At 46.4% G+C, this 16,560-nt stretch overlaps 1 protein-coding gene across 4 annotated transcripts in view; it reads left to right on the forward strand.

Moving 5' to 3' along the window:
* MFSD10 (major facilitator superfamily domain containing 10) overlaps window positions 1–16,114 on the forward strand; it is a 34,698-nt gene extending 18,584 nt beyond the window's left edge. For 3 of the 4 annotated variants that reach the window (XM_032781023.2, XM_075066629.1, XM_032781027.2), the window contains 5 exons: window positions 415–523; window positions 1,813–1,903; window positions 3,574–3,621; window positions 6,979–7,068; window positions 12,587–16,114. In XM_032781023.2, the coding sequence (XP_032636914.1) occupies window positions 415–523; window positions 1,813–1,903; window positions 3,574–3,621; window positions 6,979–7,068; window positions 12,587–12,693 (445 nt within the window). In that variant the 3' untranslated portion in view covers window positions 12,694–16,114. Of the gene's footprint in view, window positions 1–414; window positions 524–1,812; window positions 1,904–3,573; window positions 3,622–6,978; window positions 7,069–7,310; window positions 8,195–12,586 lie in introns of those variants that run through there. The other variant, XM_075066630.1, reaches the window with a different exon arrangement.
* Window positions 16,115–16,560: the final 446 nt, after the last annotated feature.

Genomic DNA, 16,560 nt, shown 5'->3' on the forward strand with positions numbered 1-16,560 from the left:
TTCCTTCTCCTCTCTGCTGAGGCTGCTGATGGGGGTGTTGGTTTCTAGGATGTGAAACACATTGTTCACTGGAAATCAACAACTCATTTCACATAGCTTACTGTCTGGTGGCTTTCTGGTGACCTATTTTGGTCAGTAATGTCCTGGAAAGCCTACCCTTGGGCTGCCCTGGGAATGCCTCAGATAGCAGCAGGCTAAAGTGAAGAGCTCTATATCTCTGAGCAATCCAATCTACCTTTATTTTGATTGGTGGTGGTGTCTAATGCTGTCTGAATGTTAAGACCCCATGTGGGCACCTAAAATATCGATCTCTTTCATTTGGGAAATAGTGATTTAGATCTAAGAGGAAGACTTTGTGTGTGAGTGGTAGCCGTGTATAATTTGTGCTTCCCCTCTCTGTCCAACCCCTTCTAGTATGCAGCAAGGCAAGATGTTTTTCTTTATTGGGATGACAATGGCTGTGATCCAGGGAGGCTACACTTGCCGAATCAGGCCAGGATGTGAAATCAAAGCCATAAAAAGGGTATATTCCTCTTTTAAACATATATTATTTGTATTTATTCCATTTCCTCTCGACTCTGACATGCTACTTTTTAATTAGTAAAGCAACCAGATGGCATTTTATGGCTGTAACTGTACTAGGGATTAAAATCTAAGGGATGGAGTGAGTTTTTTGACTTCATCAGTACTAAGTGACTTCTTTAGTCCATTTCCTAATGCTTCTAATTGAACGGGCATATTTTGTATGCCACATACATTGTAGTGACATTTTTCAAGCAGACAAAACATTAAAACATACAAATCATCTCCCACAGTACTGTAGCTTCTTTCCCTCTAATATATTATTTAAAATTTCTGTAATCTAAATTCATCATAGCTGCTGACACTTCCGAGAGTTAGCCCAGTTCTCACACAGGCTCAAGTCTATGTGATATGAGGAGTATATTTTCCAGTGATTTCTGGTGTGGTTTAGTGGTGGAACACAGGACTAAGAGGCAAGAACTCCTGAATTGTAATCCCATCTCTGACTGCCTTTCTGGCACTAGGGAAATCATTTTAAGGGATGCTGTAAATTTTGAACTCTAGTCAGTTTCCTTCAGTCATGGTTAACTCTAGTAACTCGGAGGTGAATCTGGGTCAGTGCTGAGGGTGTGGTTCCTCTTTAGCAGAGTGAAAACAGCAGTTCAGCTATGCTTGAATTGTAAAAATGTAAGAGAGTTGGGAAAAAATTAAAGCTCTTTTTTGTGAATCACATGGTGGAACTTGGCTCTGATATTGTGCTTTAAAATAGGAAGAGGGAAAGCACAACATGGGAGCAAAGATCTGCTGCACAGCAGGAAGAGGAGAATCTTGTCCTGTTTCTTTTTACCTTGGGGTGGTTGGTATTCTTTCAACTCTAAGGATCTTCTTCCCCTGCACAATGGCGACTAACCCTCCAGTTGATGAGGGGTGCATGTGGCACCCATCAGCACTACCAGGAGAAGGGGGACAAAATGCTCCTATTGCTCTATTCTACACAAGTTTCTTTCTCAGTTCTGCCAATCTTGTCTGGGCATTCTCTACCTTTGCATCATCAGTGATGCAATCTCCACTTCCCCAACACCTAACAGGAAATAAATCTTCCATGAGTAAAAACAACAGACCAATCTAGAGAGGGAAACTTGGCAACATGGGAACTGTCTCTTTAACTTAAATATATCCCCTCTCAGCAGCAGCAGCGCAGTGCCAAGAAAACTGGGATTAGGCTTTTATGATGCATATGGCTTTAGATGTAATAGAAACACACTCATTTTGCATATTTTTTTTTTTTAGGCTATAATGCTGTTGATTCCAGCTTTCTTGTTGATTGGATGGGCTGGTAATGTGACGGTGCTGAGTGCTGGACTGTTGCTCTATTCTTTCGGTGAGCTATTCAAATAGTTCCCAATAGGCATTGAAGCCTAAGCATGGCAAATCAACTTCATAGATTTCCTCACCCTGTTTAATAAAGATGTACTTCAGGCTTCATGGAATAGGCGATAAAAGTTGACTTTCTTGCTTATAAAACTTGGAAGGAATCACAGCTCTAGGTTATTCTAATGCTAATTGTATCCCTAGAAGTTGTCATGGTGATGTTTGTAAATGTCACCAGCACTCATCTTGTCTCAGCTGACTGGGGAGCATTTCAGATTCTTTTTCTCTCCCAGACCTAGAGACAACTTGTACATTAAATAAAAATACCCCAGCTTAGTAAAAGAGAGGCAGCTCTGCTTTTCAGAACTGTGACAACTGCTTTATTCATTACACTTTGGAGGCTGGGCAAAGGAGAGCTGCATAACTGTCTGTCAGAGCAGGAATGAGAAGTGCTGTATATAAACACTCTGATTTATGCTACAACATAGTCAAGCAAGGACTTAGTCAACAGTATAATTTTCTGCTCTCCTGCCTCACTAACCACAGGCGGGGAGGGGTAGGACAACTCAATCTGTCATTTATGAAGAAGTGTGCAGAAGTGTGTGTGCATGGACATATGTATGTTTAAAAGGAAGTAATTTTTGCAGATTTAGGCCTCCATTCAGGAAAACAGTTAAGCATCAGTTTAGGTCCGCCCCTATTTGGAAAAGCACATAAGTGCACGCTTGACTTCAGTGCGACTTAAGCACCTTAAATCTTTTCTTGGACAGGCACCATAAGATGTTTCCAAAAGAGTTAACATTAGTACAACAACAAGATATTCTCTTTTTTTGAGTGGCAGAGATACATTTTATAATCGGTACAAAATTTTAAATCCCTGAATTAAAAACAAAGGTTTCTTGTTTTAGGAAGAGTCTGTTTGACAGCTTGCTTGTCTAGGGACAAGTGTATGTAAAAAATTAACAAATCATTCAGACTCACTGGAGGATGCCAAGCTTCTGCCATCTGATTGTCCTTTCCTTGCTGGGAAGTATTTTGTATGCTACATCTCTTCCTTACTGGGAGAAACACGGCCTGTTTCAGCAAGAGGGCAGTTCTCATTGTTAGATCTTGACTGTTGTGTTTAGTTCGGGCTCTGTGAGCTAGCGTATTTTCTCTTTAGACTTGGTATCTGCATACTGCATTGTAGAACATATGGTTGCTTTTATTCACTTTATTCATAAGCACTGTACACTTATGTCTCTCAGGGGACTCTTCATGATTTCACATATGGCCATCTCACTGAGCATGTGATGTATGAAAGATTCCTTCTCCCACTACACCTGACAAGATGATAGAGATCTGGAAAACTACTAGTTAGCTGAATAGAATGTAACTGTGACCCTTATGCCCTTCCCTCTAGGGCTGTCAAGAAGAAAGGCTGTAATGTAAAACAGCTGCTGAATGCTCATAGCCTTTATGGCTGCAAGAGTTGTTTGTGTAGCTTGGCTTTGTTGGGGGTGTTTTTGTTATTAAACTGAATGAAACCTTATGATTCATTGTTGGTTTAATGCCCTAGGGCACGGCATTTTTCTGTGCAGTAGTAACCAGTGTGGCTGCATTTTTGGCTATAGCTATCCTTGCTGCTTTGGGCTCTCTGCTCATTAGTGCTATTCTAACCTACTCTTACATCTTTTCCAGCCGCTGCCATTGTTGTTCCCTGTTTGTCAGCAGTGGTGTCAGGCTATGGTAAGTGGCTCTTTACTTGTTGGAGGGGCAGCATTTGTCTGTACAAAGCTAACTTTAACTGAAACTGCAAATACAAAATCCAGTTCCACTTAACACCTGTTTACTGCTACAGCAATATGCATTTAGTGTTGGAACCTGGACTTTGAGAGCTGACATGGGGTTGCATGAGTTAGATTTATAACGTACCAAAAGCCTGTCCTCAGCTCTAAGTGCATTTGACAAGAGCTAAAAATACTGTCAATTAAAAGTAAAAGCATTAGCTAATCCAGGGGTCGGCAACCTTTCAGAAGTGATATGCCGAGTCTTCATTTATTCACTTTAATTTAAGGTTTCGCGTGCCAGTAATACATTTTAATATTTTTAGAAGGTCTCTCTCTATAAGTCTATATATTACATAACTAAACTATTGTTGTATTGTAAAATAAACAAGGTTTTCAAAATGTTTAAGAAGCTTCATTTAAAATTAAATTAAAATGTTGATCTTACGATGCCGGCCCACTCAGCCCGCTGCTGGTCTGGGGTTCTGTTCACCTAGGCCGGCAGTGGGCTGAGTGGGGCTGGCGACTGGGACACCAGAACCCCAGACCAGCAGCGGGCTGTGCGGGGCCAGCGGCCGGGACCCCAGACCAGCAGTGGGCTGAGCCGCTCAGCTCGCTGCCGCTCAGGGGTTCCATCTGCCGGCTCCTGCCAGCCAGGATCCCGGCTGCTGGACCCGCTCAGCCCGCTGCCGGCCTGGGGTCCCGGCCCTGCCCACATACAATGGGTACCTACCCTCTCCCTGGTTCTGGCCCATTCTCTTCCTCTCTCTGCACTGCGCTGAGGGTGGGAGCGCACTGAGCACAGGGTTGGGGTTGGCCAGGAGCTAGAATGAGGGAGGGGGCTCAGGAGGTTTGGGTGTGGGGCATTTACCTGGGCAGCTCCCATTTGGTGCAAGGGGTGCAGGTGCTCCCATTTGGTGCTCAAGGTGGGGGTGGAGATGTGGGGGGTGCATGGGGATGTGGTGGGGGTACAAGAGTCAGGGCAGAGGGTGGGGGGCATGTGAGAGGGAGTGCAGGTGTTGGGGGGGGCTGGGTATGTGTGGGGGTTCCAGAGTCAGGGCTGGGGTCGTGGTGGCGGTGGTGAAGGAGTCAAGCAGAGGGCTGGGTGTGTATGAGGGGGGTATAGGGCTCAGGGCAGGGGTCTGGGTGTGTGTGCGGGGCACAGGGCTCAGGGCACGGGCCTGGGGTATGTGCGGGGCTGCAGGGCTCAGGGCAGAGGGTGTGTGTGGGGGGGGGGTCAGGGCTCAGGGCAGAGGGCTGAGTGTGTGTGAAGGGGGGTCAGGACAGAGGCCTGGGGTGTGTGTGAGGGGGGTCGGGTCAGGGCAAGGGACTGGAGGGGATAAGCCCCTATTCCAACCCCAACCCCAGGCCCTGCCCCCGCTTCTTCTCTGCTTCCGCTGGAAGCCGCAAGCATGCTGACTCAGCTCCTTCCCAACTCCCTCCCTTGCAAGGGCCATCAGCTGATCTGCCAGCAGGGAGCAAGGGAGGGAGAGGCGGAGGAGGGGCAGGAACCCAGCACACTACAGGAAGAGGCAGGGGAGCCAGCAGGACCAGGCTTCTGCCCCTTGCCCCCTTCCCCCGCGGGGTGGGGGGGCAGGGGAGTGGAGGGCGGAGAAGAGCGGGCCGGGCCGGGCAGGATTTTTAATGGCACACTGCTGCCTGCCGGGACTCCTTGACACGCATGCCATAGGTTGCCGACCCCTGAGCTAATCCATCCCCACAAGCCATACTGCTTTCATCTACTCAAAGTGACAAAGGCATGAATAGCAGCAGCAAGGTTACAAACTCCTGGTGGGGAGGCGGAGGAGCCTTTCTAGACACTGATGCTCTATGACAATTGCAGCTGAGGATTCAACAGTCTGGGTACCCTCAAATGCAGTAACAAGTGGGACAATCAAGTAAGGAAGACTCCATATCTTCTGGCTGCTTCCTTCAACCTGCCAGCATTGTCTTGGTCTTATCAGGCTTGAACATCAGCTAGCTAGCTGTCATCCATGCCCTGTTCCCTCTCGGACACTGGTGCAGGTGTTTGACAGCCCTGGTTTGGTCAGGTGAGATAGAGATACAAACCTAGCTATCAAATGGCATGCTGGAAGTGCCTCTGCCCGTACCACCCTGCAGGCCCCACGTACTCATTGCATAGAGAGGATACTAGATGGAACACTATGGAACGCCATATGGCAGAACCCTCAAGCAGGAAGAGAAAATGCCCAACACTGGGAACTCTGGAAACAGTCCTCAAGGAAGGAACAAGGTCACCTGAGAGCAAGTCGTGAGCAGTGCTGTCAGATCTAACACTCCTGGCATCTTCATCCACTGCAAGGAGATCATCTACCAACATCACTATTGCAGTCTCTTCTGAGTACCCAGGCTTGTGCCCAAACTGATAGGGTTAAAGAAATCTGAGGCATCTAGGTTCCCGCAGAGTTCACTCACCACCACATTCTCTCTAATCCTAACCCAAAATAGAAGATCAGGAAGAGGACAATTGATTGTTGTTTTCTTGAACTAAGGCTGCACAAAAGCCTCCTTAAGGAGGGCAGGTTGCTGATCTCTCTAAAGAGAAGCACTGACCATCTCTGTTAGCAGTGGAACCAGTTCTTTCACACTGGTTTGATCAGCAAGGAAAAACCTGGGTCCAAAGCAGTGGTTGTTACATAATATCCTTGCACAAAATACACAGAGAAACCATAGCTGCTGTATCATGCACTGAAGACTGACCCCTTTGTTTCATTACAACCTCCAGTATTAGTAATGGTTGCTTAGGGATAATAAGAAGACAGAAAATGCTGTTTCTTATTATAACTTGACTTGATGCTGTTTATACTCATATCTGTGTATCTACATATTGACATGTGCATGTATCATTAACCTTTCTTTTTAAAACCTATAGTTTCTCTACCTAACTCTGGTCAAATCAAAGAAGATGTAAAAATTCATTCTCTAACGAGCACGTGAAGCCCTCCTGCAATTCAGTGAAGAGCAGTATTTGCACAGAGAACCTCACAGAAGCTATGTAATGCTGTTTTGGCATTGAGCTGCAGCATGTGAAAGCTGATGAACAAGCACTCACAGCAAGCGCTATTAATTATATTTTCCCAACGAAGAAGTCATGTTCAGCAACCATTGTCACCTCCTCAGTGGAGAGGAAAAACTACTAAGGAAGCAGAGTGCTTAGTGGATGGGGAGTGAGTGAGCTGTGAGTGGTATAAAACAGCAAATCTGACATGCACAGAAACCAGGATTCAAGTGCAGAGGGGGAAAAAAAGGGTCTTGTTCAAAGAACTAACTAATTGGTGCAGCACTTTTCCTTGCACAGGCTCAGCCAGTCAGAAGGGAACAGTAATGGGAATTCTGAGGAGCCTGGGGGCCCTAGCAAGAGCTCTGGGACCAATCTTGTCAGCAGCAGGTAAGCGGTGCACACTCCTCCACCACCCTGGCAATATAAAATGTAATTCTTTGGCTCCTTCAGCCTGGCGACCATTAGGAAGTTCCAGGGAAGGGACCATAGAGAGAAACAGGTGGGACGTGGCAACGGGAATGTAGACATGATTGAGTAGTAAATTGCATGTCTTTGCCGAACATTCCTAACTGTTGCAAGTTAAGAGACAAGTTATACCCTCCTGGGGGGTCTCCCACTGACTTCAACAGGAATTGCTCACACATGGGTCAAGGTACTCAAGATGGACTTTTAACGTCACTGCTGACCGGAGCTGCCAGGATCCCCTTTCGACCGGACATTCCGGTTGAAAAACCAGATGCCTGGCCACCCTAAGCTCAGCTGACTAAAGGTCGGGCTGTGTAGTGCAGACACTTGAGGTGGAACCTGGGATCTGAAACCCAATGGAGGGAGAGGGTTGTAGGGTTCCCGTATTTCAGGTTCCCAAAAAGCAACCCAGACGTATGGTAACCTTAGTCGCAGAGCCCTGGGTCCTGCCCGAGCAAGACTGTCAACACTGCTACTCCTAGCCCCACCCAGCAAGCTGCATGAGCCAGAGTCAGTTGAGCTGTGGTTTGAGTCTTGCTGCTGTGGATTTTTTTGTTTCTTTGCTTACAGCTGCAGTGTCAATGTCCTGGGAGGTCTAACAGGCCCAGAGTAGGAGGGAGAGGCGCGTTGGGTCTAAGCCTGGCTCCGCCAGATTCCGCCCATCCAGTGTTTAAATGCACAGAAAAGTTTTTTTATGTGAAGTATGTCCCGAGGCCTTTTAGTAGGTTGCAGAACTGAACCCTGCGCTGTAGTTGATCTAGCAAAGTAAACCAGGGATTAAGCCCTGGAGTCAGAAACAGACTTGCGCACCCAAGTGTAAGTCTCAGTTTTAGGCTCCACTGTGATTCACAAAACTGCTGTTGCACCTTGTAGGCACCTAAGTTTGTGCAGTAAAAAGTTCCATCGGTGCTTGTATTTTTGCTGCTGGGCCTGCACAATCACTGCTTCCTTCTAGGCATAGACTGGGGCCACATCTGGGAATAGAAATTATATGGTGGGCCATGAATGCTCAAAAAATTGGGGCTGGGGTGTGAGCGCTGGCTGGGGGTATGGGCTCTGGGATGGGGCCAGAAATGAGGAGTTCAGGGTGCAGGAGGGGGGGCTCCAGGCTGGCGGGTGGTGAGGGCTCTGGCTGGGGTGCAGGCTCTAGGGCTGGGGCTGGGGATGAGGGGTTTGGGGTGCAGGCGGGTGCTTTGGGCTGGGATCAAGAGGTTCAGAGGACGGGAGGAGGATCAGGGCTGGGATGTAGGGGAGAGGCTCAGGGGTGCAGGCTCTGGGCGGAACTTACCTCAAATGGCTCACTGAAGCAGCCGCATGTCCCTTCTCCGGCTCCTATGTGGAGGCGTGCCCTGTCCGCAGGCACAGCCCCTCCAGCTTCGATTGGCTGCGGTTTCTGGCCAATGCAAGCTGCGGGGGGCAGTGCTTGGGGTGGAGGCAGCGTGCAGTCCCCTGGCTGCCCCTACGCATAGGAGCCGGATGGGGACCCTGCTGCTGTTTCCGGGACCTGGGTGGAGTGGCTCCTGCCCCTGCTTCCCAGCTGGAGTGCCAGAGCTGGGCAAGCCCCCGACTCCACTTCCCAATGGGAGCTCAGGGGCTGGATTAAACCAGCTGGCAGGCCAGATCCAGCCCACAGGCGATAGTTTGCCCATCCCTGGCCTAGCACCTGCCTAAGCCCCAGAGCCAGTCAGGCATTGGCTACGTGTTCCTCTGCCTAACACTGACAAGGTCAAGTTGAGTAGGTGTTCTCTGAGCAGGAGCCTTCGCATGAATCAGCCAGGGAAGGTGGGGAGTAGGCAGGCTATCCTCATAACATTTAGCTCATCTGGGATGTTGGAGAACTCCTACTAGTTCAATTCCCCCTTTTACTTGCTTTGAACAGGGCTCTGCCACCTCTCAGGTGAGTGCTCTAACCACTGGGCTATGAGATTGTCTGATACAGGTCTCCCTCACCCTTGCCTGTTGAAGCCGTTGCACTGTGGATAAATAATTACATTAATTGAGCATGCAAGAGAGAGCGAGCATGCAAGCGTAAGAATGATTATGTTGCCTCAGGGTCCTTCAGGCTCCGGCTTCTTTTATTATATGTGCACAGTGGGACTGCTACCAGTTGTTCTGTACCGTCTACTGCCAGAGTAAACTGGCAATGAAATGACGGTTATCTCTCCCTCTCTGTACTGTCCGCTGCTATCATGAGTGCCCCTGGCTGAAATCGGCCGGGGGCGCGACGCAAAAGCAAAATTGGGATTGACTCACTTGGGACTGAGTCAGTACCTCCCTTATGTTTTCTAACAATAGAGTCAGTCCTGCCTAGTATAAGGGACTAGTGTATTAGAGGACCAGTGTACCAGAGCACAGCAGCTCCGTGTCAGTATTCACAGGGGGTGCCCCTGCAACAACCCCACCCGTTGCTTCCCTCCTCCCCCAACCTTCCTGGGCTACCGTGGCAGTGTCCCCCCCCCTTTGTGTCATGAAGTTATAAAGAATGCAGGAATAAGAAACAGAGACTTGTTAGTGAGATAAAATGAGGGGGAGGCAGCCTCCCGGGGCTATGACAGTCCAGGCAGTACAGAATCTTTTCTTTACACAGGAAAGGGAGGGGGCTGATGAAGCTCAGCCCCCAGTTGCTATGATGAAGACAGTTACCAGCCGTTCTGTACCATCTACTGGGAGTAACTGGGAGTCATTCCCATTTTTACCCAGGCGCCCCCGGCCAGCCTCACCTGAGGCCAGCCAGGAGCACTCACGGGCTGATGGCGACGACGGATATCAGTCATATTGTACCGTCTACCACCGGGGAGGGGGAGAGGAGCGGATAGTGCTCTTCACTGCTGCAGCATCGCGTCTACCAGCAGCATTCAGTACACATAGGGTGACATTGAAAGAAGTCAAGAAATGATTTCTTTCCCTTTTCTTTCACGTGGTGGTGGGGGGGAAAGAAACTGAGGAGCTATTCCCTGAACCACGCCAGACACTGTGTTTGAACCTACAGACATTGGGAGCTCAGCCAAGAATGCAAATACTTTTCAGAGACTGCTGTGGACTGTGGGATAGCTGGAGTCCTCAGTACCCCCTCCATCCATGAGCGTCCATTTGAGTCTCTGGCTTCCCGTTACGCTTGTCACGCAGCGCTGTGTATCCTGGAGATTTTTTTTCAAACGCTTTGGCATTTCGTGTTCTGTAATGGAGCTCTGATACAACAGATTTGTCTCCCCATACAGCGATCAGATCTAGTATCTCCCGTACGGTCCATGCTGGAGCTCTTTTTGGATTTGAGACTGCATCGCCACCCGTGCTGATCAGAGCTCCACGCTGGGCAAACAGGAAATGTAATTCAAAAGTTCGCGGGGCTTTTCCTGTTTACCTGCCCGCTGCATCCGAGTTCAGATTGCTGTCCAAAGCGGTCAGTGGTGCACTGTGGGATACCGCCCGGAGGCCAATAACGTCGATTTCCGTCCACACTAACCGTAATCCGATATGTTAATATCGAATTTAGCGCTACTCCTCTCGTCGGGGAGGAGTACAGAAATTGATTTAAAGAGCCCTTTATATCGATATAAAGGGCGTTGTAGTGTGGACGGGTACAGCATTAAATCGATTTAACGCACTTTAAATCGATTTAAACCTGTAGTGTAGACCAGGCCTGAGAATCACTAACAGGCATAGACACCTAGGTCCCTCAGAGGGGTGGAGTTTAGCTTCTCCGCCTCCCCAATCAGCATCTCCTACTGGCTAGCTTAGGCAGCTCCCTACATGGCATGCTGGTGCAAGCGAATCATAGGCTGTAGTGCCTGTCTCTTCCCGGTCATTGTACAGGGGGCCTGAGGGCCTAACTCAGCTTTGTGGAATGACGTGTGATTTTCTACCTGCCTCAACTTTAGGCCTTGTGACATTTAATACTTAGTCCTTCCATGAGTGCCAGGGAATGGCCTGTCGAGGGCTAAAAGAATAAGATATGGAAAAGCAGTGACGCCACAAGATATTGATTACTGTAAGTAATTAGGCTGGTACTTGACTAAGAAAGCATCCTGTGTAGAGCACCTAGGTTGACAGCAGCACTTAGCAAGTAGCAGACAGGCTAATTATTTGAATAGTACGGCTCCAAATTTCTTAAGTGTCTCAACTGTGTACTTCCATTTTCTTCAACCGAGAAACATTGTGTTATATCTGTCAAAGCCCGAAGGGAAGAGCTGAGATGTGACTGGGGCAAGGATAGCAGTGCTAGGCTCCTAATCAGGCAGTTTTCACCCCCTCCTGCCATGTTCAGGTTCTACCTTGGGAGAGTAGGGAGGAGGAAATCAGTCAGTTCTGGCTAGATCCATATTTACCATTTGATACCAGGAAGGTGGAAGATTTAATACGTACTTGATCTCAGCTTAAAACGTAGGTAGTATTGTAAAGGCTTGAAGTGGAGGCACGTGAGGGTCGGTTGCTATGGCAAGAAGGGGATAGCAGAAACAAGTGGTGGAGGATGGGATTCGGATGCAGATACAAATATGGACTCTGTATAGTGAAGGGAAGAAATGAGTTGAGTTTAGGAGCAGATGCTCATTAGGAAGAAGCTGACAGCAGCAGTCTGCACTTGTGGATCCTGCTTCTCTCACATGGGCCCCCTGCTCCTGCCGTTGCCGTCATTCTGCACCCCTCTCACGCTCTTGCTGATGTGTTCCTTCTGGCTCTGTGCTGCTGGCTGTCTGCCAGCCCCAAGTCCTGCTAAGTGCAGCAGGAATGGCGGCAGCTCCGACTGTTTGGGACTGAGTAAACTAATGGGCTTCCAGTGAAATCTAAACAAGGCAAAGTAAGGGCGGGTGGGTACCGTAACAGTAGAACAATTGTCTGTGGCTGTAGAAAGTGAAAAGAATCTACCTAATTTTAAAACTTACCTTTTGAAAATCATTGTTTGTCTAGCTAGTGTAATGTAGGTACATAAGAACGACCACCCAGGGTCAGACCATCTAGCCCAATCGTCCGACAGTGGCCAGTACAGTGTGTACAGAACACGGCAGTTGAAATGATCCATCCCTGTCTTTCCCTCCAGGTTCCTGCCAGTCAGAGGTTTAGGGTTGCCCTAAGCATGGGGTTGCATCTGTGACCATCTTGTGCATTGATGAACCTATCCTCCATGAACTTATCTAACTCTGTTTTGGCCAAAAGTATAACTGGGTTCATCACAGCATTCCATGGCAGTGAGTTCCACAGGTTAATTTAATAATAAGGGGACTACTTTCAGCCAGGGTGTTAGCCAGATGCTACTTACAGCCACTCTTTGGTCATGGGGAAGGAATCATAGGTGCAAATCCAAATAGTTACACCTCTAATTACCTATAACATGCAACTACTCAAATTTGTACCAAGGCTGCCCAGGAAGTCACTTTGAAAAACCTTGGTAATGTGTACAATGAAGGTAGCCTCCTAAGAACTAAATATCTTATTTCTTTTGCAGTTTATTGGCTGGCAGGAGCTGAGGTTTGCTTCACTGTTTGTGCAGTTTTGTTCCTGCTTCCCCTCATTCTTCTTGGTTACATAAAGCAGCAAACAAAGGAGGAATAATCAAAGAGAGGAGCAACATTATGACTAGTACAGAACTACTCATTTTCCAAGGGCCTGCTAAAGTGGTGGAGAGTCAGCTGTCAAGAAGCGATTTAAAATGGAACAATACTGTGTTTTGAGTTACTGGAAGGCCAACTCAAATTCCACTTGCCAGTATACACACCATTGTCACAAAATTGTTTTTTCTTACACACAGCCAATCCTCAAGGAGATGGAAACCCAGCTACAGTTATTCTCTCCAGCATTGCCTCTCAGTTTGACTAGCGTTGAGATCAGAAGTATCTGATTCAAGTGTGTGTCATTCAGCAAGTTGTATTCCTGCTACATAAAATGGTGACATCATACCAGCTACATGGGCAGAAAAAGATTGAATTCAACAAACTCAGACTCACTCCACAACAGAATTTCATGCTTAAATTACCTACAGTTCCCAACCAGATGCTATATGTAAAATGCCATCATTTCTCAGAATCATGTGCACAGTATGGTTTTTGCATATCCTTCCTGTGCCCATTTCATTTTAATCACTGGCTGCTCTTAGAGAATATGGATTAGCAGAGTTTTCAGGCACCTACATAGTGGAGAACTTGATCAAGACCCAGCCACCTCAATTGGTTCATGGTGAGACAATATAACCCCTCCCCCATTTTGTGATCATATTGAGATTATTTTGTATACCCTTTGCACAGCCTCCCTCAGTTAGTGGAATTTGTTAGGGGCAGGTCTCTTTGGTAAAATTTATATCTAGTGCCTTAAGCTGGTGGGTTTTTTTTTTTTTTTTGGGTGGAGGTTGGTACCCTGAGTTTTGTATGACCTGTGAGAAAGCCTTCTATCAATCTTGACTCCATTTATGATCCCTTGGCAGAACAGTAGGAATAAACAAGTGACCTAACTGTTATATACACCTCTATCCCACTATAACACGACCCAATATAACACTGGTTCACATATAACGCGGTAGCAGCGGGGCTCTGGCGGTGCTTTAAAGGGTCTGGGGCTCTGGCTGCTGCAGGGAGCCCCGGGCCCTGCTGCTGCTACCCCAGGGCTCGGGCTCCCCACAGCGGCCGGAGTCCAGAGCTCTTTAAATCATCGCTGCAGCCCTGCCACCGCTACCCCAATATAACAGCATTTCACTTATACCACAGTAAGAATTTTTGGCTCCCAGTGTCCACGTTATATCGGGGTAGCGGTGTCCAAATAGTTGGAAAAGTGTTTTAGCTACATTTTATACTCCTAATATTTTGTTTAACAGGTTTTTTCAATACTGAGTGTTTATCAAATATTTGTATTTTGCACTACAAACAGTTAATTGCAAACTGGTCTACTGCAGTGAGTGGGGTTAGTAAGATGCCCTGTAATAACATGCATATTTTCAGATTGTCCTTTTGTTAGTCAATCATTGGCCTACATAAAGCTCTAGCTGACTGCACTTCTGCTTAGGAATGCGGGGCGGGGGGCCTTTAATAAAGGAGCAGTGAGACCATTTTGTTTTGGTCCATGTCTTCTTAATAAACAGGTCATAGTCTGTCACTTAGGTGACCTCAAAAGGTTTAATTAGGGCTTGTTTCTACTGCAAAATTATACTCTTTGACCTCTATTGTAAAGAACCTGAGTAACTGGCACATGAGCTTCCATGTTATAATGAGCAGCATCTTTGTTCAAATGAGGAAAAACTTTGCAGTATAGACCAACCCTATCCATTTAGAAAAGTAAGCAGAGGTTCAAAAAGTTTGTCTGCCTCCCATCTTGGTTTCTCCATGTGCCCGTCTCTCAATCCTTGCAATCAGAGCCATCCACTAATAGTTCTTTGTCATCTGCTTGTCTTGCACTGCAGAGAATTTTTTTTTTTTTTAAAACACTCCTAGGGAGATGGGATCAATGATAAAAAAGAGCCCTAATGGATCACTCTGTCCAAGTACAATCACTTCAGAGGTGGTTTCCTAACCCTACTTACCCATCGGATACCTTAGTCTTTCTTACCATATATCCTAGGCTCCCAAAGGGTTTAACAAAAACTGTGATCTTAAAATATGAAGGCAATGAAGGTTTCCGTGTGTCTGAGGTTCACAGATGAGCCTAGCATACACTCTACCTCAGAAGTCTACTGTCGGGCTTAAGGAGCTGTGAAGAAGCTCACTCCTAAGGATATCAAAGTAGAAATGCCTGGGTGGAGGTGGTGTACTTATTTGTACCATAAAGATTTGGGTCTGTTAGGCTCTTGTTTCACCTCACCCTCATAAATGACTCCTGGGAAGAGTGGGATTGCTTCCAGCATGGGAGTGGGACAGTAAAGACCTAATTCTGTATCAGTGGAATAGTTTCTACTCTCTCTTGCACGTCACTGTGCAGTCTGCTTGGCTTTAACACATATTAGTGAAAAACATTATGGTAGACAGTTGATCTCCCTGTAATTAACATAACACATGTATCTTTCATTGTGAAGGAAACTGAAGCACTTTAGAAGGATCCCTGGACTACAGCCACGACGGAGAAAACTGCCAGCTAGTCTACTTCCTTAGCACTACACAACCATTTTTAGTAGGGGAATGTGAAGACTAGCTTGGCCAGTGGAAGGAAGGGAAAATGTAGATTGTTACCCAAATTCTCACTTGGGTAACACAGCACAACTAACATTCCTACTCATTAGAAGTGTTATGGAAATATTGACTACCATAAGCAGTGAAGGCCAGTCTTTCTTTAATAAAAGTATCTTCAGAAACACACTGCCTTGTAGCAGAGCACTGGTTCAATAGTTTCAGAGGAAAGAGTGCCACCTACACTACAACCTAACACATCTGAGTTTTCCTCAACTGTCTCCCATCCAAGACCTGACAGTGCTTAGCTTGACTTCTGACAAGATCATAGTCTGACATAGTACTATTGGAGACATAAAACTTGAACCTGTAAATGAATAATATGTGAACCCAAACCTATATAATAAAGACCTCAAACACTTTGCACCGGCTCAAGGAATAGAATTTTGGGTAGGTTTTACACTCTTACGTAATACAGGAAACCAAAGTAATCCAGAGAGTTCATATAAGTGTTTTAAGACTCACTTCTATTAAATGTCTCAATTTGAGCCTTTTTTATCATTTCCTATTATGCAGGTTTTATTCTTTTTTTTTTTTTTTTTTTTTTAAAACAGCCACGGAAAAAAGTTTCTGCAGCTTCTCGTTTGTCCCAAAATTTGATTTTGTATTCCTAGAGCCTTGGTTAAAGACAGAATTAGTGACTCACTAAAATAGTATTCCAGGTAAAGCCTAAAGAATGATTGATAGAGGCAGAGCATTTTCCCCCTGCCTTGGAAATAAACAAATTCTAAAGGATATGAGGTTATTATGTTGCTTGTGAATCTCCTCAGGAAATAGAAAATGTAAATTTACAAGAGTGAAAAGCAGCTGTGCCCTCCCCATGGTATTTCAGCAAACTGTGCCATTTGTTCAGAGATTTCAAACCTCTAAACTACTGCATATAGCCTGAGCGTGAACTTAATGAACCAAACAGTGATCCCCTGTTTAATGAATTAGACTTCAAATTAGAATTCTTAGCTTTTTCACTTGAGCACATATTCCACCCTAGCTTTATCACTTTTAAGGACGTCAGTTTAATGAACAAGGTTAATCTAGTAGGTTGTTAGAGAAGGCAGAATTATGTCAACCTGGAAGTGACTAGTGATCCTTCTGTTGCTCTCTCAGCTACAGCAAATCCTACAGAGGACACTGACTGCAACATGAAGGCGGCTTTTTGTATTCTGTCTACATGTTCCCTCAATTAAAGTTCAGACACTGATCCCTTTTAATGCCTGTCTCTGCTGCTTACTGTTACCTGCCCCATTCAGGGTCTCTGGCCAGAACATTAGACATC

Source organism: Chelonoidis abingdonii, chromosome 5, assembly GCF_003597395.2.
Source record: "Chelonoidis abingdonii isolate Lonesome George chromosome 5, CheloAbing_2.0, whole genome shotgun sequence".
Classification (NCBI taxonomy): domain Eukaryota; kingdom Metazoa; phylum Chordata; order Testudines; family Testudinidae; genus Chelonoidis; species Chelonoidis abingdonii.